Genomic DNA, 23,501 nt, shown 5'->3' with positions numbered 1-23,501 from the left:
AAGATTAGAAATATACCTTATTAACTACAGGTGCAGCAGCTGTTTCCACTAAGAGTAAACCAGTGGGATCCAGGGAAACCTTTCCACTGTAGTTTAATTGAACGTGTTTGAATTACAGGTGACATCAAAGATCTTTCCATATGTGGGATTTCTGGGACATAATAGAGACTTTAATTTGATCTCTTAATGTGTGTCTGAAATAAATTTCAATGCCACGTGAAGGTTTATCACACTCTGGTTTGTCAGCCAACGTGATGCGTGTTCAGTGGTCACTGCTGCTTGAAAGAAAGATCACTTTTAGGATGGTTATTTTAGACGTTAATAAAGACATTATGATTACATAGCCAGAGGATTTTTTTCTTCATTATTTGTAAGACAATTTCATAGCATATTTCCAAAATCATTCAATGTCATGCATTCCTGAATACCATAATGTGTGCATACATAATGTTTTTTTTTTTAATCATACTGATCTTTATCTTTATACAAGTTCTGGGATATTGTTAAAATTTTCTGTGAACCCGATAGCCGCCATCACCACCCACGAAACTGGTTATAAATGTTAATCAAACATATTGTTTAAACAAATTAAAGGATGACGATGATACTGAAACCCAGTCAATCAATTCTAGCTATTTGCTGTCATTAAACCAGCAACAAGCTTGTATGCCCTCATGTCAGTGCACCAACAGATGCTTTGCAACACGTGCAACAAAAAAAAAAGAAGCTTTTTCCATACAATTAAATATTTCCAATGCCTGTTGATCATCAGTGCAAGAGATAAAATGTAAAAAGAAATTAAACTGAGAGGTGAAATGTTGTGAAGGATTTTGAGTTTAAAAGATTCGGCTACATCCATCCTGGAATGTCTAACACACGCACATACCCACACACACACACACACACACACACACACACACACACACACACACACACACACACACACACACACACACACACACACACACACACACACACACACACACACACACACACACACACACACACACACACACACACACACACCAATGTGGCTTTTCAATTGAAACTAACGGACGTCAGAAGCTGTCTGTTAGTTCATGATTTTTTTTTTCCTTTTCTTCATGTCTGACATCAGAGAAGTTGGACGGAGGTTAAAGGAGGAAATTAATTAATTATTTCACTGACGGCAATCACAGCTAACCCCTATACTATTACAATTAGCTGCTTGTTTACCAGGTTGCTGATGGTTGCTGTCGGTCTAAATGTCTACAGACTGCAATCTGGGTGCTGTGGCGCTGTTCAGGGTGACGGTGATGATTATGACACCCTGTCAGACTGTACGTAACAATCCCAGCCCAAATCTTACTCAAACTGGTTTTTTTTTTTTCTTTCTACTGAATCTATCAAATTTAAAGTTAGCAACAATAAGACAAAAAGTCACCCGAAATAACATTCACAATGCTCTAATAAAAACAAAATGACAGCGATGAAATGAAATGTTGTAAAACAAATAAAAAAAAAAAGGAGTAAAAACTTGCTATTTTTCCTTCCTTTTTTCTTTTTCTGACCCTCTTCCCTTCAGCCATGTTTTTTTAGCGCGAGCCGTCCAAGGAGGGCGTCTTGTCTTGCTTGTAGTTACAGCCTAGTGCCAGGTGGTGGCGACGGAGAGCCTGTTATAGATGCTTCTTTTTGTTGATCCCATTCTGCACGTGCTTTCTACAACAGAGAGACAACAGAGAGAGTTAGTGTAATGAGAGCAAAGGACAGGACGGGGAAGGAGAGAATAAGCTTGTCGGAAGAGGTGATCAGCAGATGTGAGGCATTAGCAGGCAGAGAGGATATCAGCAGTGGTCAAGGCCAGGCAGATAAGGAGTGCCACATAATCACATCTCCATATGGTCCCAGGCTCTTTGATCCTATCTACCTGTGAAGGCCGCTAGTTACACAAGCTCAGTGGGAGACCTGCTCTCTCTGCATCTACACCTGAACTTCAGGAGCAAGTGTCTGCTTGAGTTATCAAATCTTTGTACCACAACACAACAGTTTAGACACTGTCAGTTTTTTTCTGTGAGTATTCCAAACTAATAGAAAAGTGATAGAGATGTCGGCAGTTTCACAGTTTCAGTGGTCAAAGGCTACCATGATAATCAGCAGCGGATGATAGAGGTGCACATGACAACACTAAGGCAACTCCTTAGATAAAGAGATGAATCCATAAGTTCAGATAAAGAGGCACAAACTTTGTTTTTAGTCAAGTTAGCATTTTCTTGTTTTAAGCTCAATATTGCAAAGTCTTCAGTACTTTTTTTTCAAATTAGAAGAGACCCCCATTACATAAAACATACATGTAAATCTCATAAAAAATCTCTATATCATTCTAAACAATCTACTTAAACCTTTTATAGAGGCATAGTAATTATTACAATAACTGCTAAGATGGGTATAGAAAGGACAGTGACTTGTTTGGCTACAAAACTGCCAAAACTGACTCTGAAAAGTGCTATGTGTATGTGTACCATTTTACAACATAAATGTATGGTCTGTAAGCAGTGGTAATGCAGATGGAATGATTAAGGGGTATCAAACTCATGCCATAATTCCCAATAAAAGCTGCTTTTTATGTAGAATCATGGATTTTATATAACGCAGAATTTGGTTGACAACAGAAACAAGACGGTGTTATGTTGTGATATTATGTAGAAACCATCTTCTCTTTGTAAGTAAATTGGTGTGAGGCCTGCATTCATTTTTTTTTACAGCCTATGCTGGCATGTTGAATTATCTTGTTAGACCACGTTTATACCAGCCACGCTAGCAGCTAATATTTATTTCCATTAACCTCAGCTGTGGTTTGTTCAGTCAATGTTAGCATGTTAACACACTAAACTAAGATGGTGAACAAGGTAAATATTATTCCTGCTAAACATCAGAATGTTAGCATTGTCATTGTGAACATGTTAGCAAGCTGCCGTTAGCATTTAGCTCAAAGCACCGCTGTGCCTGTAGTCTCTTTTGTTTATTAAGAATATTACAATACACCTGGCTATGTGTGCATATAAAATAAAATGTATTTTGGTAAAGTTCTCTGTCTTGTGGCATTAAGTCAGCCATTGGCATTAGACAGGGTTTCTGTAGTCAAATTTAAGACTTTTTAAGACCTTTATGAATGAAATTTAAGACCTATATCACGACATTAAAGTACAACGAAATGCAGAGACACAAAAGTGCTTGCAAAGTAAACAAAATCATTAAAATTGAATAAAAGCGACACAAAGTAAGAATAATCTGTATATAATAATCATATACAGCAAATTATATATATATATCAAAAGAAAGAACTACAACACAGGGTGGTATTATTCCACCCTGCGCTGAGGTCTCAAGCGACACGCAGTCTGTTGGTGTTAGCTCACCCCTGGGCAGAGTTGTGATGTCCAGCATCATCTTCATCATCGTGGTTTTCTGCCTGAGGTTCCTTGAGCAGGCCAGCTGCCGCGTTGTTGCCTTCCTCGTCTTCGTACTCCCTGACGTCGTTCACCTCCTTCACTTTTAGCACCTTCACTACGAAAACAACAATGAACTACACAAAAAACAGGGGAGAAACAGGATACACAACAGAGGTCAGATTGTGACATCGTTGTGGCAGTTTAAGACAAAACAAACATTGACCATAAATGCTTTTTGAGTTGGAATTAAGAAACCTGTGTGTCCTCCTCACCAAGAACCAGTAGATGTTCATGAGCAGCAGCGCCAGGAGAAGAGTGTTGAAGAAGAAGTAGAAGGGGATGTTGGGGACAGACTGGAGGCTGGACACACATGTGGCGTACAGCACTTTGAGAGGGAACCAGTAGAGACGGAACCAGAACCTGAAAGAACACAATAGAAATGAATGTCTATTCATCTGCAGATCAAGTGTTTGTGTGTGTGTGTGTGTGTGTGTTGAACCTCACCAGGTGACGCTAAAGCTGACAGAGCCCATGTTGGACAGCACATCGTTGAGCAGGTGATAGCCTTCTCCTCTGGTCTTCAGGTAGATGTTGAGCTTGGTGAACTCCAGCTGGATGTCATTGATGTCGTGGAGGAACAACACCAGAATCCCTACGTTGTGGTATCTGAGGGCCAGGGAACACACGGTACAGTATGCGTATATATATATATTTCTAGCTTATTTCTAATACAAGTCCATTACAAGCAGGCATCTGCCAATGCAAATGTTTGGGTGGTCCAACCAGAAACATTTACAATAAACCAACCAAGTCAATTTATTTTGGATCTATTTTGCCTGCCATTTGGGAGCTGAAAGCGTATTGATGGACTACAATGACCAAAGTTTAATTCAACACACATATGACATGCATCTATGCTGATGATGTGGTAATATAACATTAACTGAATGGTACTGTATGCCACTTTATGCTCATACAAAAACTAAAAAGGGGCAACAATAGATCTTTTAAGACTTAACAAAGGTACCTAAACGCGTAGGAAAAACTAATGAGTGCCAGCGTGATGATGTGGTGCACCACCATGACAGCTGAGTCCTTCCTCCACGCGTCCATGTAGACCGTAGCATAGATGGAGTGGCCGTAGAAGCTGCCCTGGATCAGGTAGGCTATGGCGATGTCTGTAGGTACCGACATACCACTCTTCCAGTCTGGAGGAAAAGTGAGGAGAGGTCACAGGCTGAGACACACTGAGAGCACATTAAGGATGTCAGCGTTTACTTTATAACCAACATCATTCAGATGCAGATTAGAAATGAAACATTTTGGATTAAAATGCATGTAGAGCGTTATGCAGCCTTTGGCAGAGAGGTGTGCACTCTGTGAGCTTTCTAATATGTATTGTAATTGCATCTTTCTTCTTTTTATCTGTTTTCTTGTTGTTCCTAGTTGAGTGTCTCAGACTTCTGGCTCACACAGTAAAACAGAAAGTGGTGATTGTATCACAACTATCACATTTGAAAACAGCTGATGCCAACAGATGTATTTACTGCAGACTCACTACTCACTACTGCAAGCAAATGTGGAGGAGGCACTTGTCTTTTAGCAAGTGTGTAGATGACAAGACTCACTGTCTCACAAAACTCTCAAACATTGTGGATTAAATTAATTTCTAACACATTTTAGATTACAAATGACTGTGGAGGCTGAAGAAATGTAAATATTTAAATGGTTAATCCTATAATCATTAATGTGAATTTATTTGCATTACACTGATCCAATAAACAAAAAATCATTAAACGTTAAGTGTGCTAACAATGGTTAACCCACAGAAAAGTAATAGAAGATTAATCTTGTGTAGATGATAAATATGTTGTAGATACAGCAGGATCATTGTTTTATACACACATACACTGTACACCCATTTGTATTCCCAATATGTCCAGATACTGAGCTATATGCAGTGACTTCCGGGAAGGATGCCAGATGTGGAAGAGGCTGGAGGGATCAGGTTTAACCTCGGGGGAATTAAAGAGGGTTTCTAAAGTAATGGAAACTTTCTCCTCCGATGTTTGAGTAAGGTATGTCTCTGGTGGGATGGGGTTATGTTCAGGCCGTGCGTAATGTTTATTGATTGGATCTTCCGTCATTACATCTCAGGCTGGAAGCTATTAGAGTTGACGCAGCTATTGAAGATGAACCTGTCAACCAGCCTTTGCTAGCTCCACTCAGAGCGATTGAGTTCGATCAGAGCCCTGACACTTCCGTGTCTGATGGAGGAAGCAGAGAGACTATAAAAGACATTGCTGGATTTTAAGTGGAATCCACCTTACACATCTATCCTACATTAGCAGTGATAGTCATCCATTAGGTGCTATTATGGAGATGGTGGGGCAAAACTTAATGTATTCTATCATAAAACGTTGCTCTATTTAGGATTGTTGGTATATCATTTCTGTCCTTTTGGTTACTATAAAAAGAAGTTTGGATTTTTTTTTTTTTATTAATAATACCGAATCACTGACGATTGGTTAATAAGTGATTCAATTCAAGGCTCAGAATATGCATGAATATCCACTATAGGATTAAGATGTGGTGCTTGCTGATTCATTAGATTAAAATGACTTCAGCTCCTTGAGAGGTTAGGTAGGAAAATTACATTACATTAAATGTCATTTAGCTGACACTTTTACCCAAAGCAACTTCCAATGACAAAATGGCTCAGTTACAGTACTATTAAAGCTCCATTGTGTACTTTTTTTAGTTGATTCTTAGCAAAAAACCCTTTGTTCTTTCACAAATATGTGCTCATTCATGTGTAATTACTTCCATCAACTAATCAAAGTATTCTCGTACGCATAGAATCTGCCATTCAGAATCATTCAGAATACATACGAGCGACTCGCTCGAATGTCACATATTATTGCGAATGACACGTTGCACCTCCATCTTTAAAATACATTAGCCAAAGAGGAACATACCTCCGCCTTTCGCGCTTTTAAACTCAGTGGTACCGTGACGAATGCCAGGGAGGGGGAGAAGATAACGGAGTCGCCAAGGAAGTTAAAAAGAGAATTAAAACGACAACGCGACAGGCAAAGCAACAAGACCAAAGTTAATATTGGAGTGGCTTTTCCAAGATGGAAAGAGCTCATAAGGAGCAAGGAGCAAGAAAGTTGCCTGCTTTCTTTTCAAAAGGTAATTCTGCCTATTTGTGTAAATTTGAAGTTTTATAGTTGCTTGTATAGCATGGTTGTGCATAACGCTAGAACGACGTCTAGGATACTTTTCCTTGCGTCAATGATGAAAAAGGATTGTCTACCTTGTAACATAAACGTAATCATATGTGTCATGATTTCCCTGGCAGACAACTCACATCATGTGCAATTGTAACTATTAGACTAGCTACAGCTAGAACAGCTGCGTGTAAACGATGAAGATACTAAGAGCTAATTTCGGTTTCATTGACACGATTGTTCATACTGCTCAGAGAAATATATTAAAAACACCAACCTCCGTTGCTTCTCTCCTACGCTGTAAATATTGCCTTACACTATTAATCTCGTACAATATACAGAATAACGATAGCACTGATACTTTGCTAACATTAGCTTGCATGTATGTTTAGGAACCCTGGTAGCTGATGTTAACAATGAAATGGTACCAAAATAACGTAAAACTATTATTACACTGGAAGGAACACTCACGGACGAAGTCGTACTTCTTGGAATAATACGGCCACCGTAGGAGTTAAAATGCGCTCGGAATGGGAGGGGCTAGAAAGTAATATTCAGTTGGTTGTCATATACAATTTCACCTCTAGATGGGAGAAATTGTTACACAATGTAGCTTTAAACATGCTTTTTCTGAGGTCAATTTTGATCTAAGTACTGGCTTCAAAACCTGAAAAGGAATTAAAAGCAGTAAATTCAGTAATCCAATTTCAATTCAACATATTGAATACTGACAGATTATTTAAACCATTAAAGGCTCTTTTCTTTTAACGTGATCAGGAGCAGAGTCATTCAATTAACAGATCACTAAGAGGACTAGGGCACAAACTGCTAAATAAATGACCGGTCCATGACGTTACGTGTTCACACTGTTGTGTATCTTACTGTAGAAGACAGAGGGCGGGTCATGGAAAAAGGAGTAGGAGGTGAAGAAGAGCAGGTAGGTGCTGTATGACCAGGACATGGTGTAGAAGACCAGCTTCCACGCGCTCTCTGGCATCTTGGCAGCATCTTTGGGCAGCAGCCTGCACCACTGTGCTAGAGGCTGCAGGGACAGAGCAGAAAGAAGAACTACAGTCAGACAGAGGAGAGGTGTGAGGAAGTCACACTCAGAAATAATTTAGCTGCTTCTTTAAGCATGCGGCTGGGTGGGCTGCTGGGAGGTCCTTTAGACACAACTGATTAATTTAGATGGTGTCCTTTTACAGAATTGTAAAGTCAATACAATGGCTCTTAATTCAGTGTGTGGCCAAGCAAATTCACCACATGGGTTCTTTAAAGTCTTTTAATGCACTAGTGTCTTCTGAGCTGAAATCATTTGTCTTCATTTGTTTTATTGCAAAGAACCGTTTATGTTGTTCCATGATGTAAAGGCTGATAAATTAAATATTTTGGCCAGTTGGCGCACAGATGTTTTTTTAGAGGGAATGCAACAAACTTAGGCTTATTTTTCTGAACTAATGAACACTGGCTGCATAAAACAAATGGGCCTAAAAGGAAGCTAGAATGAAGACATTAAGAGGGTAGTGTACACTGTGTCTTTATAATTTAATTAAATTATATAGTTATAGTTTGGCCTGTTGCCAGCACTACGGACAGTGTCAGGATGTTGTTAAGATGCCAGATTACAGATACAGCAGATGTCGTTTTTAGGCAGAGACCGATAAATATGCATATAACTCAAATGACACATGCTCTCTTTCTGACACACACGTAGACCTTCATCAGTAAGCAACAGTTCATACATACATACATACATACATACAACAATGTGACCGTCTGCCCACAGAAACGTGTCTTTCACAAGTCTGCTTATGGTTTGCTGTGTAGGCAGAAAATAGTGGAAGTGGGAGAGAAGGCTTCCTCCATCTGTCCTCACCCTAATCTTTGTGCCTCCTCACTTGCACCTTTTCCCTCCCCTCTTCTCTCTCTCCAGCCTCTATCACTATTGTGGCAGCAGAAACTCTGAATCATAATCACAGAGGAACAAAGACATGCAGAATGTCAGCTAAAATAGGTAAGACAGGTACATCAGTTCGACAGGCAGGTGTTCAGTGTGCAAAGACAGGAAACCAAACCCACCGCCTCACACGCACACACACTCACCACTTTGGAAGGCAATGAAATGGTGTAACAGGAGGCAAGAAAGTGAAAGTGGCCAGTGTCAGTGATACAGTACATCTCAGTCAGTTGTTACCAAGCAGCTAGTCTACAGGATATGATACGACAGGGCTCAGTAACCGACTACATTACATATTAATGGAGGGAGTCGCAAGTTCTCAGAAAGTGACATTCACAGGGATTCAGGAACTGTATATGTCTGATACTTTGCCTGTCTGTGTAACAAAAAGCACAACGCCTGTAGAGTCGTTTATCTCTTCTTTATCATCTTACTCATTTCTCTTCATTCTTATGTTTCTGACTCTTCTGCTGTTTTCTGGATTTGATGGAGTCCCTGCGTCACACGCAGGCAAGTCAAAACAAGACAAGGGAAGGAAGATGACAGGGCAACACTGATGGTGAGATAAATTGTAACGACAACAGACTTTGTGGTCCTCGAGTCCAATCACATGAAGAAGAAGAAGATGATAGGCAGAGGCAGGAGGCACATGATCCCACCAGGGGCGGCTGATTGGTTGAGACGGTGGTGACATGTGGAACGTGTTCAGTGAGTCATGACCGGAGTTCAGGACACTCACCACATTCTTTTGCGTTTCTCAGTACATCTGTATCAGTCCATCGCTATCAGCCCTCCCATCCGCTGCTTCCTCCCCTCCTTCCCCTTTATTTCTTGCTCTTCTTTCATTGTCTCTCTCCAAACCATGTCTCCCCCCCCTGCCTGTAACATTTATTTATAGAAGCCAGCTGTCAACACACAGCATACCCCCCCCCCCCACCCCCCCCAGTCTTCCAACACATCACCCCCTCCGATACACAAAAACATAATTCTATGCACACTCACGCAGGCTGTAGCAAACCTGTGGCTGATCCAAGTTACTGCATACACTAGCCATGCCTCTGCATCTCATACCTTACTTGTTAATCACTATTACTGCTGTCTCACTGCTGCTTGTACTTCTCCATATATACATCTGTTCTGTTTACCCTTTATATTCTTCTACACGCTGTTGCACTCATTTGCATCTATAACACCACTGGTCTAGCTTTCATGCCCTTTCCTTGGTCATCATTTGTGGCTACGTTACACTGCAACTAAACTCATGCGACAAGTAGTGACACAGCTTTCTTTGGAAAGGGTGCCAGCTGCATTTTACAACCAAAGTGGTATTTTTTGTGTTACTTTTGCACCTGAGATGTGTGCACACTTGGTCCCTCTTATATAACTTTATATGACCATATAAGAATAACTGTGTCACAATAACTTTGCAAAGTTGCGCGATCCTTCCACACAGTAATATAAACCGCTCTTTTGGTGTCTGATAAGCTTTCAAACTCATGGATCTGATACTCAAACTGGACTCCCTGGATCACATTTCCTCTTCTAATATGTACCTGTAGCAACACTCCACCACACACTTCACCAAAGCAGCCCCATGCATTTTTTAATGCAGTGCTCTGTCTGGATTATCACTCAGCATGATTATAGAGCAAGAAATTCCTGATTACATCCAGTTTCAAAGTTTAAACTACTTGCAACACCTGGTTTAAGAGTAAATAAACCCTGAATCTAAATTTGTACAAAATTTCCTATTTGCAGTGGCATGACCCGGCACCAGCTGATAGCAGATTTGTCTTTGGGGGTTCACTTACTGATATTTGTTAGGGAAATGTGATCTTTTTACTTCCTGCCTAGTTTTGGCCAGAGGTGGTCTCTCTGGTCCCGGCCTTAAAGCGACCAAAACCACACAGCAGGGACATCATCTTTGTTTGAAATGCAGATTCTGAGAGATTATATAACAGCCTGCCAATGGCTGCATTATTGTCTCTCTGTGCCAGCCAGCCCACCATCACACTGGGTCCTATCCACCCACTCTATCCATCTACCTTTTACTTCTCTATGCCAGCATACAAAGTGGGGGTTTTAGTGGGTCAAGGACACTGAGATAATCCACTCGTCCTCTGTCGGATAAATGACAGGGCCTTGAATTACTCAGTTGGGACCTGCGACCATTCAACAGTCGCCGTGCCCCCCCCCCCTCTGGCTGAACTCGTTCTCTAGCTCACGGCACCACTGGATTTTATTTCGCTTTCAGCTACCCCCTGCTAAGGAGAAGCACCTTTAAAAACAGAAGAGAAGCAGAATGCGTATGACAGAAAAGGAGATGGTGTCAAAGAGACTTGACGACAAATAAGTGGTTCCCTTAGCAACCGTGCAGGGATGTTGGCAAAGCCCTACAGTGTGGCCTAATCTCTCCTCCATTAGAGTCCTTCCCCGTCTGTTTCTCTGCAGCTGCACCCCATTGCCCTCCCTTTCACCCTCCTCTCTAAAAAGCCCCCCCATCCCCCTCTGCCCTTCCTCGAAGCAAGTGATGAGAGAGGAGAGAGGGTGAATGCACTCCAATGGCCTGTTGCGTAAGAACATAAACTGGGCCACTGAGTCAGGATACTGGCTCGTGTGGATCTGTTCAATAAGGCCCTCTCTCTCATTCACCCTCTTTCATTCCTTCGATCTCTCTCGTTGGTCTGACGTCACTTAGTCAGTCTCAGTGGCCCTTTTAAACCCAATTCTGTCACGGATTCCCTCCGTTCTCTTTACATCTATTTCTAGACTGGGGTCTAATGGGATTTTCAAAAGCTAATCCAATGGATGGCCAGAGTTTTAGACTATATTTACATATGCAAGCAAATATAGCTTATTTATCTGTGATTAAAAACACTATTTGAAGTGTCTTCTAGACTTTTCTGGTGCTCTGTGTAGGTTAGAATCAACGGTTTTTATCTTCTTCATTACACATTTATTATATAATCTGTATATAATCAGAATATCTGCTTCTATAAAGAGAAACATCCCCCCCATTGTTCTTAACAAGGTAATGAGCGGACAGCTGTCATTAGGAATAAAGCCCCAGATGGAGGCAGAAGCATCCAGAGTTTTTCCTTCACTGAATTTCTATTTTGATGGTTTTACATGTAACAGGATTTACATGGTAAAAGGTGTCTCAGTGATCTGTTGGAGGTTTTAGATTAAAAATGTAATAACCACATGCATGTTTACTGTGGCTGTTTCTTCTCACCATTTCTTGCTACAATATTTAATACTTATTTACCAACAAATGGTGCTAGAATCTTTCAAATCCAACAGTAGATTGATTTTTAGTAGCCTGACAATCAGAGTAAACTGCCGTTTTGTTTCACTTCATTCATTCTGACTTTGTGTCCATGTTAACCGACACCTTGTTGGAAGGAGGGTTATTTTATTTTATTGTACCCTAACCAATCCGTAGCAAGTAATGTATCCATCCTACTGTCAGTTGACAGTGAGGCTGTGGTAGTAGTTGCTAAGAGCAGTTCAAGTTCTTCCACATTGATCATCTAATCATGTTAGTTTAAACATTGTTTCTGTGTGTAGACTTAAAGCAACTTGTACAGCAGCATTGTCTCATCCACCCATTCCCCTATTTTTCTGCTAGAATTTTTCATGGATGTAGCTACGAAATAAAAGCTAAGTTCACACCACAAGTCTTAATGCTTGATTCGGATTTTTTGCTCAGATCCGATTTTTGGTTTGGCTGTTCACATTACCTTTTAAAATGTGGCCTATATCAGATTCCAGTGTGAACTGGTTTCGAACTGACCCGCATTCGCAAAAGAACAATAACAATGACATCAGACGCAGCACGCTGTTGTACTAAAGTTAGGGAGGTTATGGAGGAAGTAAGCTTTTATTTCAATATGTTTGTGTAATGCTAGCCATGACATTAATGAGCAGGTGCCGAGGAGGAGAAGAATGAAGAGAAAGGGAGACAAATTGGCTATTTTGGCCTTATGGCCGATTTGCACGTCAAGACTGCTACGGGCCTCCACCAGAGTTTCCTCTGGCTTCACCCTGCCCAGGCATAGTTCACCATCTTTCGGGATCTATCGCACGCGCTCACGCTCCACCTCCCCAACGGTGCAGGCGAGACGGGCTGGCGGTGCGCCCAACCCCGAGGGGCCGGGATCCCACCTCAGCCAGCGCACGGCGGCCCTCACTTTTGCCTGCAGTCATGTCCCCATTCTTGATCCCACCTACTTAGCTCTGATTAGTCAAATGTTTCTCAGACTGGCAGAAACAGCCATAAATGGGCACAACACCTATTGAATTGCTGAATGTGAATCAGAGGTCTGGAACTAGGCTTGATTAGCAGTCATCACCATCAGAGGTCCTCAAGTAGTTAGTTCACTAGTGGAAGGATTTTAATCTGAAGCAGGGACATGGAAGTCTTGGCATTATCAACAGCTTAACACAGCAACAGGCTTCATCACAGTGAGGCTGCTGTATGATAAAAGTAACGATAATGTGGAAGTGAAGTCACAGCGAGAAGTGTGGGGCACGGTTAAAGCGAATACCACATTATCTTAACGTCATTGATTCAACAACTGGGACAGTGAGAAAATGGGAGTGACTTAGTAGAGAAACTCATTGAGAAGGAACACACACACACACATTGTTCGTATTATATATATATATATATATATATATATATATATATATATATATATATATATATATATATATATATATATATATATATATACACACACACACACACAAAAACAATCTACACTGCACTTCTCAGGTCAGATAAGGCTACCAGATGGTTAATGAAACATTTTCATTGTTCCTTCTGCACATGGAAAATTCCAAGTTAAAAGCAACAAACAACCATTTCCATTTTTATTCCATTTGGGTCAAACTTTGTGAATATCCCAACTATATTTACTCCCTTTTGATACCAATTCTTTTTTCAACAGGCACCTGAAGGCAACAAATGTTGAGGTTTGCAAGGACAGAAAGACATTTTAATTTGGGAAAAGAGCCCAATCATATCCTTAATATGGACCTGCCATTCAAACAAAAAGAAACAGGCTATGAGATGTTATTCATTTATTAAAAACATCTGGATGAGGCAAGCAGACTAATTAAAAATCAAACAGCATATGACTTTCCATATGTATGTTGTTTAAATATCTGGCCCACCAGGACAACTTACAATTGCAGATGGCCACTGCTGGAATACTGCTGTTGAACCAAGAGGCTGGCTGAACATTTGAACCTAATTTGATTAAAAATACACAATTAGACAAGGCAACGTTGCTCATTTGCAAGCAAGTACGTCACTGGACGACTAGGTAAATAACCACAATTTATGACTGTAGTGGCATGTAAAAGATACACCTTCTGACCATCGCAGATTAAGCAAATTGTCAGGCTCCCTGCTGACTTGACTGGCTAGTGTAAAAACCTAGCCAACATTCAACAAGTTCAAGGTGTTTGCAGGTCTTATTGTCTCTACACAAATTGAATTACTTTAACTAAATCGCAAAACATATTCAATAATACTGTGAAACACGGCATTTAAGTCTTTGAATCAGTTGCAAGTTGATGGCATGGCAACTATTACACACACGTAGACAACTTTATCTGACACTCACAGCGAAGGAACCATTAACGACCTATTTTTAGTCAGAATTAATCATGCAGTGGTTTCAATTCCTGCTATGTAAATACATGAGATGTATTCAAATAAAGAGAGGATTTGAAACCTTGCTGTCTTGTGTGTGTGTGTGTGAGAGCATGCGTATGATTTACCAGCATATATGTGTCACAATGTGTGTGTGCATGAGAGCAGGTGCACCTGTTAGGAGGAGGTCTATCCCATTAGTTGATCCCAGTGGAGGCATTAACCCCCTACTTAGTTCTCAGCACAGCAATGATCAGAAAGGCTAAAACTACCTAACAGAGCGCATGAGAGTACATTTCAAGAAAGGCTAGCTGGGCAGATTTCATACACCTCATTTACATTGAACCAAAAATGATAAATGTGTTTCTAATCATATTGAATACATGATATCTGAAATACATGACACAGGCAACAACACTGCTGATACAAATCAGCATAAGTTAAATCAGTAAATGTATCCTGCAAAAAAAGGCTAATTCTTGAACCATTTTCCATGTATCCAGGTCTTATCACAAACATTCATTCACCACCCGAGCTGTTTCATTTTGGCTCAAAGACGATACAGTTGTCCACTCCGCAGCATTAGTTTTAGTTTCCCACCCTGTTACATTTACTCCACACACAACCGAAAATTAAAACTTTCCCACAATTAGCAAAACCTTACACTCAAGGAGCAAAACACTGGCCTAGATTTCCACAACTGTAAGCACACTGTCAGCTGCACACTTTTTGAAAAATATTACACACAGTGATTTGCAAAACACTAAACACAATTGTATGCATTTGACACAGAAATTTATCATGATGTCATTTCCAAGAGGGGAGGGAGACCTGAAGCCGGAGAATATGCTCAAAGAAGAAGAGGACCAAATTAATCAAATGAAAGTCACGCAACACTAGTGGACCATGTTGTGAACCACGGATTGACGCTGAGGGAGGCTGGACTAAGAATTCAGCCAAATCTTAGTAGATATACAGCGGCATCTGTCATAAGGACATTTCAACAAGGAAACAGGTAAAAGAAAATCTGTCTACAGTTACAGTAATCAGCTGCTCATTGTATGCACCATATCAGCACCTTTGATACCCCTCCCTGTGACATTTGAGGATCGAGTGTTGAGAACGACAAGGAGGAAGGGGGGCCCATATTCACGCGAGGGTTTACGATTCATTCAGGCTACGGAGGACGCCTGTGACCAAGTTGACGCCGCAGCTGTGCAAGGATGGATTCAACATTCAAGGAGAGAAATAAATTATATTTTTTCCTCAGTCTGCAGCATTGGTCTTGTGTAGTGTTTGGTGAACTTATTGTAAATTTGCACTGTCTCTGGGTAGTTAATTTACAGTATTCTAATCACTGAGAAGTAGAATTGCTAAAAGTGTTTTAGGTTAGCAACAGCAGTGTGTATCTGGCCAAACATAATTAAGTCAAACGAAATGTGTGTGTTTCATATGGTAACAAAATATATTTTTTATAAATTAGTGTATTTTTTTGCAAGTGTTTCATTTTGCAAAGGGTCTGAGGTGTTCTGCTAATAGGGTGTGTGGTTGTGCTAATTGGGTGTAGTGTTTTGAAAAAGACGGTCCCTGTTTTCAAAATTGTGCTTAAGCAACTGAAAAAAACTAAGTTTCACACAGTGAGCTCTTTATTTGATGATTCTTTCCATTTTGCTGTGAGCAGGGAACATGGCTTGTGATGTTTGGTCATATGTTTTTTTTTTGTGTCTAATGACTTTCATACTGAAGAGTGTATCATTATTATAATGCTGTCTCGATCTTTGTCTCTGCCATTGTGTATGTTCCAACACTGCAGAAAGAACAACATTATGTGAATTGATGTGTTATTTATGTGAATATACAATACAATTTAAAATCCTCATATTATTACTGGGCTAGTTAACAAAGACAGAAAGAGAGTGGAAAAACAACCCAACATAAAAGGTTCAGTCTCAGTGAAGTGTTAAGATATTCACTCAAGCTGCTCCCTGTCCAGACTGACAGCTAGAAGACATATGGCTGTCATTTATAATGCACTAGCCATGAAATTGGCAACAGAGACAATGTGTGTGTATGAGTATAAATGCATGTGTGTGTGTGTGTGTGTGTGTGTGTGTGTGTGTGTGTGTGTGTGTTTAACAGGCCAATCTATGTATGCATCAACAGGCCGATGGTCATCCACCCACAGACGCTATCTTAGGCCTACAGTGTGTTCTTGTCTAATGACAGCCTGTCCACTGTGTCTACAGGGAGGCAAGTAAGGGAGACAGAAAACGAGAGGAAGAGAAAAAAAGGTTGAGAGGCTGACCACAGCTGCTCTGTAGCGGTCAAGGCCTCACAGCGCATTCCAGTTGACCAGAGGAGAGTCAAGACTGTCACAGTCAGCAAACAGAGCTGAGTAATGATCCTGCTTTGTACCTGGTGGTACATATGGCTGCTTTGGCCGTGATTCACCCTGTTATAGAGTATACAGGCCATCCCGCTGTTTCTACAGTCACTTATATCATCAATACATCTGGTTTTTATACAACAACTCCAGGCTTGTACTGAATTATGGTCTATGAAAGGGTCTTCTACAAAATACTGCATTAAATATGGAATACATCAAATCTTGAGAAACACACCTGAAGGCTGCACTCTCTTCTGTTCACCTGATGGAGAGCATAAGAGTAGGGATGCAAGGAACGCTTGTTTTTATTATGGATTAAACTGGCAGTTTTTTTCTGATTTATTGATTAAGTCTATAAAACGGCAAAGAAAAAATGTCTGTTGCTACTTCACAGAGCCTAATGTGACATCTTCAAATATCTTGTAATGTTCAACCAACAGTCCAAAATCCAAAGATATTCAATTTACAATTATGTAAAACAAGAGAAAAGCAGAACAATCCTCACACTTTAAATTAAACCAAAGAATGTTTTATGTTGCATGTTTTTCTTTTTCTTTTGATTAACTAATTGTTTAATCAACTAACCGTTGTGAGCGCTACATAAGAGTCTACATGTGTGTTCATTAGCAGGGGATAGGAGGTTTGTGGGAATACGGTTAAGAGTTCTTTAATTTGGGCGCCTGGCCAGCTCACCTGGTAGAGTACGCGGTTCAGTTGTGACCTGCAGCTCTTTGCTGCATGTCATTTCCTCTCTCTCTCTCCCCTCTCTGTCTAAGCGGTCATGTCACAAATAAAGGCCTAAAATGCCAACAACAAAAAAAATGAATCTTAAGAGTTCTTCAATTTACCAAACTTTAAAATTGTTAATACATAATTCAAATCTATCTCTCTTAACAAATAATATTTGCTGATAATGCAAATGGCTGGCAAAAATAGTTTGTATAAAGGGACCAAAAGGTTCAAAAAGGCAGTGATATGGAAACCTGCTCCTAAACTCGACAAGCAAGACACCAAATACGTCAGTGGGAAATTTGAACTGGACAGCTTGATACAGGTTAGAACAATCCTGCAGGAGGCCAACCCTAAAAGTGCACAAAACCATCAGACATTCAACTTTTTGCAGACACACAAGGTTTGGAACATACTGTAGCACTGAAATTAGGCATAATCAAAAACATACACAAATATGATGGATAATTAGACTTATATAACACAGCTATCACAGTGAAAAATTGTGATTTATTGAAGCACAACCTGTGTGTGGGAAACAAAGGGTCTGACAGTTTTGTGAAGCCATAAGTGCTCTCTGTATTTATGATGTATGACACACTGAAGCACACAGAGCAGAACAATAGATCACGTGTCAAGTGATGGCGAAAGTGCTGCTCGCTTAAACGCTATGTGGTGATAAATTAGACAGCTGAAAGGAGATGAGAGGAGGATGTAACTAATAATAACCAAACTTCCGAGCAATTGCTTGCAATCAGTGTCAAAATGACAAGCAAGTTTCACCTGAGTGGGCACTTTTCGCTGAATGGAAAGCATTTCCCCTTTACCACAAATTCAGTATCAGGTTTCTCTCTGCGGCTCTAATGCAGAACGATGAGCAGTGGCTCAGTTTAAGGTGATCTGGGATTTGTAGTCGGGAGACCATGTCAAACCTCAGGCTGTTTTCACATTGAAAACAGCAGCATGCTACTCGGCTCTGCAACGAGACTGGAGCTGGCAAGCATACTGCTGCTCTCCTCTTTGAGTGACTGCTTCAGAGAGCGAGTGTGAGTGTGAGTATGTATGTGTGTGTGTGTGTGTGTGTGTGTGGCCATGGGAGGCATTTATGAGAGTGGTTATAAACTGCTGCAGCTAGGAGCGCTTGACCACTGTCTGCCTTGAGCCTTTCCCAATTTAAGTCTTTTCAGCCACGGCATGTAAACATAGATATGTGACAGAGAGAGAGAGAGAGAGGGGGGGGTATGAATATACTTTATACACAAAGTAGTGATGTGGATTGTAGTTATATCTGTGGATCAGGCCAGTCAGGTGACTCGGGTCATAAATATTACTCATTAAGTAACAGAGAGCAAAGCAGACAAGTGCGTCCCCATTAGCCGGGACGTCGTACAGTCAAGTTTGTGACTAAAATTTTTAGTTTAGTTTATTAATATAGCAGGAAGTTGCACGTGCATGCTGACATGCACACACAAAAATATCTGAAACCTCACACAGACACAGACACAAACACACAAGCATATAAATGCAATGCACAACTCATAGACCACCATATGAACAACTATTTAATCTTGCAAGCAAAAACAGAGACATAAACCTTTACATGACAAATGTGTGCAGAGTGAAGCTGAAAAAACAAAGAGGAAGGAGTACAGCTACTTTCACACGACATGTCACATGCCATTTAGAAGATAACTTGGTACATTTTCTTTAGAAGTCAGGTCATCTAAGCAGAGTGAAGCATTTCACTATCCATTTCCCTAAAATGAATGGAAAGCTTTTCAACACCTAACTTAAAAGGACACAATATAAAATGCCAGTGTCAGTAGTGCCAATGGATGAGTCAAGAGATTATGCAGATTATTTTTATGTAACAGTAGAGCTCAAGTAGTTTATCAACAAGTTGTGTTTAATTTAACCTGAAAAGGTGGCGCTCTGGCTCATACACTCAAGCATCAAACCAAAAGTGAAACATGATGGAAACCACTCACTAAAGCAAACAGTGCTGTGTGCACGGGCGCCATCCCCATTCCCAACACACTCGCCTTAGCTCACCCAACAGCATGCTCACAGACATGTGAAAAGATGGTACCATGTGGAACCTGGTTTCCTTGGTAGGTTAACATAAACACAGAACGGTTGACACATACAAAAGACTCTGTACAGAAGTTGATCCATCCCACCTCGGCGTTTGCAATCTTAACCTTATTTCCCAGCTTTTGAACAGCCAGCTTAATGGACCAAGTTCAGCCACCATAAAAGCAAGCGTCCATCCACAGTCTTATGTCTAGCAGTATGCTTGAGGATATCCTTGATTGAATTGATCAGCTGTGAAAATAAATCTTCTCAATGCAGAAGATTGAATATCTCATTCTCAGTAAGAGGGTTCCACCAGAAGGCATTAGTCTCACACTTTTATGAGTTACACATTGTAACAAGATGTGACTGCTGTCCTTGTGGTACTACTGACTGAGTGCATTGACCTGAGCATACGAAATCAAGTATCATCACTCTGCCGCTTTCACAATTGGAATCTCACTGTACAGTGAAAAACTCAGAGAGTAAATGGATATTTTAAGTGGGTCAACCTTCATTTGTCAACCATGACTGGGAGTACTGTAAGTAACAAAACAGGAAACTAATTATTTTCATCTATCAGCTCTTGTGGCAGATGTGTTCTGAAATTCAATGGCAAGCTAACTAAGGTAACACAGACTCATTGCCTTTACTACGCGGACCGATCATGCTTACTGCTGTGCGTAGTCTGTCCCCCTAAAGGCCCATTCTGAGCCAGGAAAAATCCTGATATTGATGCCTATGTCATTTATTTAGCAAAACATTATTTGAGGTCTAAAAAGTGTTTTTATAGTATGTCAGAAGAACCAACATGCACTCCTCACATCAGGGCTTTGTCCACTGATGTGTAAATGTCCATAAGTTTTCATGAGCTCTGAACCTAATTAAGTATGTGTGCTCAGGATTGTCTGAGCTGTCATCTATTCTGCTTATTGTGCACACATTAGAGCCCATAGCTGCTATTGTGTACTTCAACAAAACAAAAAAGAACACAATTCAAGCATTACTGGTAATGGGTAAGGTAATCAATGTGTTTACTTAATGTCAAACTAAACAAGTGAGAAAACATCCTGTATAGTTCAAATCAGTGCAATTGGCTGAGCTCACATACAACCTCAAATAATGTAGTTGTACGCTTCTGACAACCCACCCCAGCTTTTGTGATGTATAACAGCAATATTCATATTGCATTAGCTCAGCACGACTGACCTTACACTGAATCCATCATCTTCATCCCTAATGTAAACTCGGCGAAGGTGGTGTTACACATGCACTAAATAACCAAAGGTATCACTGACCGATTCTTAATTCTCCCAACATAAAAAAATCTCACCTTATCCTTCACAGACCACCCTTAAATGGGGTTTGTTCAATAGGACACACACACACACACACACATTCTTTGCATTCTCAGGCCACATCTGGCTTCACACATGGGGCCATGAGCTACAGTATACTGCTGTAGTAGCATCTACTACGTGTAGACTCTCCACCCCCACCCACAAGCATAGCACAATAACAAGCCACATCCTGGCTATCTGACAAGAAGGGCCCCTCCCTGGCAGCACCAAGAGGGTGGAGGTACTCAGGACTGGGGGAGGGAATATAGGAGACCCGGGCATAGGGCCAGTCTTTCAGAGCACAGCTTAAGCATCTGGCTTCTGATTGGCATATTGTGGTAAGAAACACATCACATCATGTTGTGATGCTGCTTTTGGAAACATTGTGGTTTTGTATTTGCACATCATCAGGTACATACAAGTGTAGATATAAAACAACTGTTTTATATCTATGCATAAGAGTAGAGAATATTTTTCTTCTGACGTTTCAGTGTTTTGGTCTCATTTCCGTAAATAAAATATCATTAACATAATGTAGATGCAATAGTTCAAATTTGTTATCTTGTCATTCCATTTAAACCGAGATTAGCCATTTCTTCATGTAGCATCACTTGGTGTATTTGGCCATTGTGGGCAATGTTGCAAATCAGTGAGCACAACGATGAGTGATGGCAGTTTAATTTGTATATGATTTTTGTATCAATGTGAAGAAACACTTTGAACGGTTAGGTACTGGATTAGCCAGAATACACATCTTGCTTTTTGGTTATTATATTCTTAACCGTTTAATACATTTTCTAGAAAATGTATTATTTTAGGGTATTGGTACTGTGATAGAAAATTACAAAAACTTGATTTTATCCACATTCCCCACCCATAATTTCAGCATAGAGTGTGTGTGTGTGTGTGTGTAAAATAGAGAGAGAGAGAGAGAGAGAGAGAGAGAGAGGGGGAGCTCAAAAGTATAGATAAGGGTGATAACATGTCTAACATGCACACATTCTGTTCCTCCTGACTTGCTCACTTGCTTATCATGTGTTATAGCCTACTCACTCTCAACTGCTGCCTCGCATTCAGTCTACCCAGTGCATGTGCCTTCAGTCACAACGCCTGAGAGATGGAACACAGAGGCCACACTTCTGCAGTGGGACTCTAATTAGAGGTATATAAGCTACTAAACCCATTCATTAAGGGTGTCAGTAAATGAACCTTGGGAAGCTGGGAGGATCGGATCAGTGTGTGTTATGATAGTGTGTCACCCACCTGAAACAGACTTTCAGTCAGTCCCCGCCTGACCTGCGTCCACAAAAAGGCGCAAAAGAAGAACAGGGTGATCTCGGTCAAGGTTATGTTTGCATTATCCAGGAGAGTCCGTTTAGAGAGCTCCAAACCGCAAGGATTGCAGTCTTTCCATGCGCCCAGCATTACGGTGGAGGCTCTGGTGATGAGGTCTAAGTATCCCGGCATGGGCTCCACTTCCACTGGTCCGGCGTCCCCGGTATGACCGCTCATTGTGGTGCGGCGCAGGAAGAACAAAAACGTGGAAACCGGGAGGGGAAAATTGAAGGACAGAGGGAGTGCAGGGAGCAATACTGTCCAGACTGTGTGTCTAATCCGTGAACCAGCTTGCTAGCTCACCTAAAAACGCTAAAACAAGCTTATCTAACCAGCTTACCCTCTTCAGTAGCTTAATTCTTTGTTTTCCAATTTAAGACATGGGCCCATTATTGGCGACCAGGACAGTTTTATGAATGATAGCAGGGCCTACCTGGTCTGACCAGAAACACCGACTATGATGCTGTATTTAATAGTCACACAAGCCAATTATCAATTGAGTTTTTGACAATTAATGTGAGCCATTAGAGCCTGTCTGGTGGAGGTTTATTCTGATCATCATTCCGCTACGCACACAGGCTCATCAGCGCGTCCTGGTTGGCCGCCTAGCTAAGTTATATCAAACGCACACAATAGCGAATGGACCAGCATTGGCTGCAGTTTCCAAGCTAATCTAGCGGCTTGAATAAATTGCCCTAAAATGTGATGGAGGTCACACACATGAACGATTTCAGCTTGCGATCTGACTTGGCCTTTCCAGCGCCAATCCCTGCCAGCACATGCGATGATTGCGCCGCTACACTGTAGCGTCTAATCCTTCCGTTATTCGCCTTATGTATTGTTAACGCCGCTGTACGGCTTCATGAGTGAGAAAAGCAGATTCCTCACCGGCACACAGAGCCAAGTTATTCCAGCGAAGGGGGAAAAGGATAGATAACAATATTATCCTATTAAGAGGCAGCCGTCGCTTCTTCTTCTTCTTCTTCTTCTCCTCCTCCGCTGCTGCTGCCGCCGCTCTGGCCTGGTCAACGTGCCCGTGGCTGCGTTGTGACAAGCCGCCCTTCGCTTTCAATGGGTATCAACTGGTAGACCGAAAAAGAGTACAGCGTACGTTTATGCGAAATGAAGAAGAAAAAACGAGGGGCGTGACGTAATTAGTGGCCGCTATCTTCGTTTTGAACCCTTTGCTTGAGGATTAAAAAGGATGACTTAAAGAGACAGTGCAGACAAATGCTTCATACAAGACTAGATGCAACACACTTACATCACACAAAAAAAATGTGAAAGAAATCACCAATAAATACTATCATTGAATTGGCTTTTAATGTCATGGTGTTTGCATGCACACACAAAAC

At 40.9% G+C, this 23,501-nt stretch overlaps 1 protein-coding gene across 1 annotated transcript; it reads right to left on the bottom strand.

Annotated features, from left to right (window-relative positions):
• Positions 1-968: 968 nt before the first annotated feature.
• Positions 969-23,308, bottom strand: cers1 (ceramide synthase 1). Its single transcript, XM_028588228.1, has 7 exons — positions 22,075-23,308; positions 7,544-7,703; positions 4,456-4,636; positions 3,933-4,094; positions 3,701-3,848; positions 3,396-3,562; positions 969-1,698 (listed from the first exon to the last, which is right to left on the bottom strand). The coding sequence occupies exons 1-7, from the start codon at positions 22,321-22,323 to the stop codon at positions 1,656-1,658; spliced, it is 1,110 nt and encodes a 369-aa protein (XP_028444029.1). The 5' UTR covers positions 22,324-23,308; the 3' UTR covers positions 969-1,655.
• Between the last annotated feature and the right edge of the window lie 193 nt (positions 23,309-23,501).

Source organism: Perca flavescens, chromosome 9 (genome assembly GCF_004354835.1).
Source record: "Perca flavescens isolate YP-PL-M2 chromosome 9, PFLA_1.0, whole genome shotgun sequence".
NCBI lineage: Eukaryota > Metazoa > Chordata > Actinopteri > Perciformes > Percidae > Perca > Perca flavescens.
Note: the sequence above shows the minus strand (reverse complement) of the source record. Positions and strands in the feature narration are given on the sequence as shown.

Excerpts from the sequence above, each read along its gene's own strand:
- cers1 (XM_028588228.1), bottom strand. The coding sequence starts at position 22,323 with ATGAGCGGTCATACCGGGGACGCCGGACCAGTGGAAGTGGAGCCCATG. Across the intron at positions 4,095-4,455 it reads AGTTTTTCCTACGCGTTTAG|ATACCACAACGTAGGGATTC; the intron begins GTACCTTTGTTA and ends CCTGGCCCTCAG. Across the intron at positions 3,563-3,700 it reads TGAACATCTACTGGTTCTTG|TTCATTGTTGTTTTCGTAGT; the intron begins GTGAGGAGGACA and ends TTTTTTGTGTAG.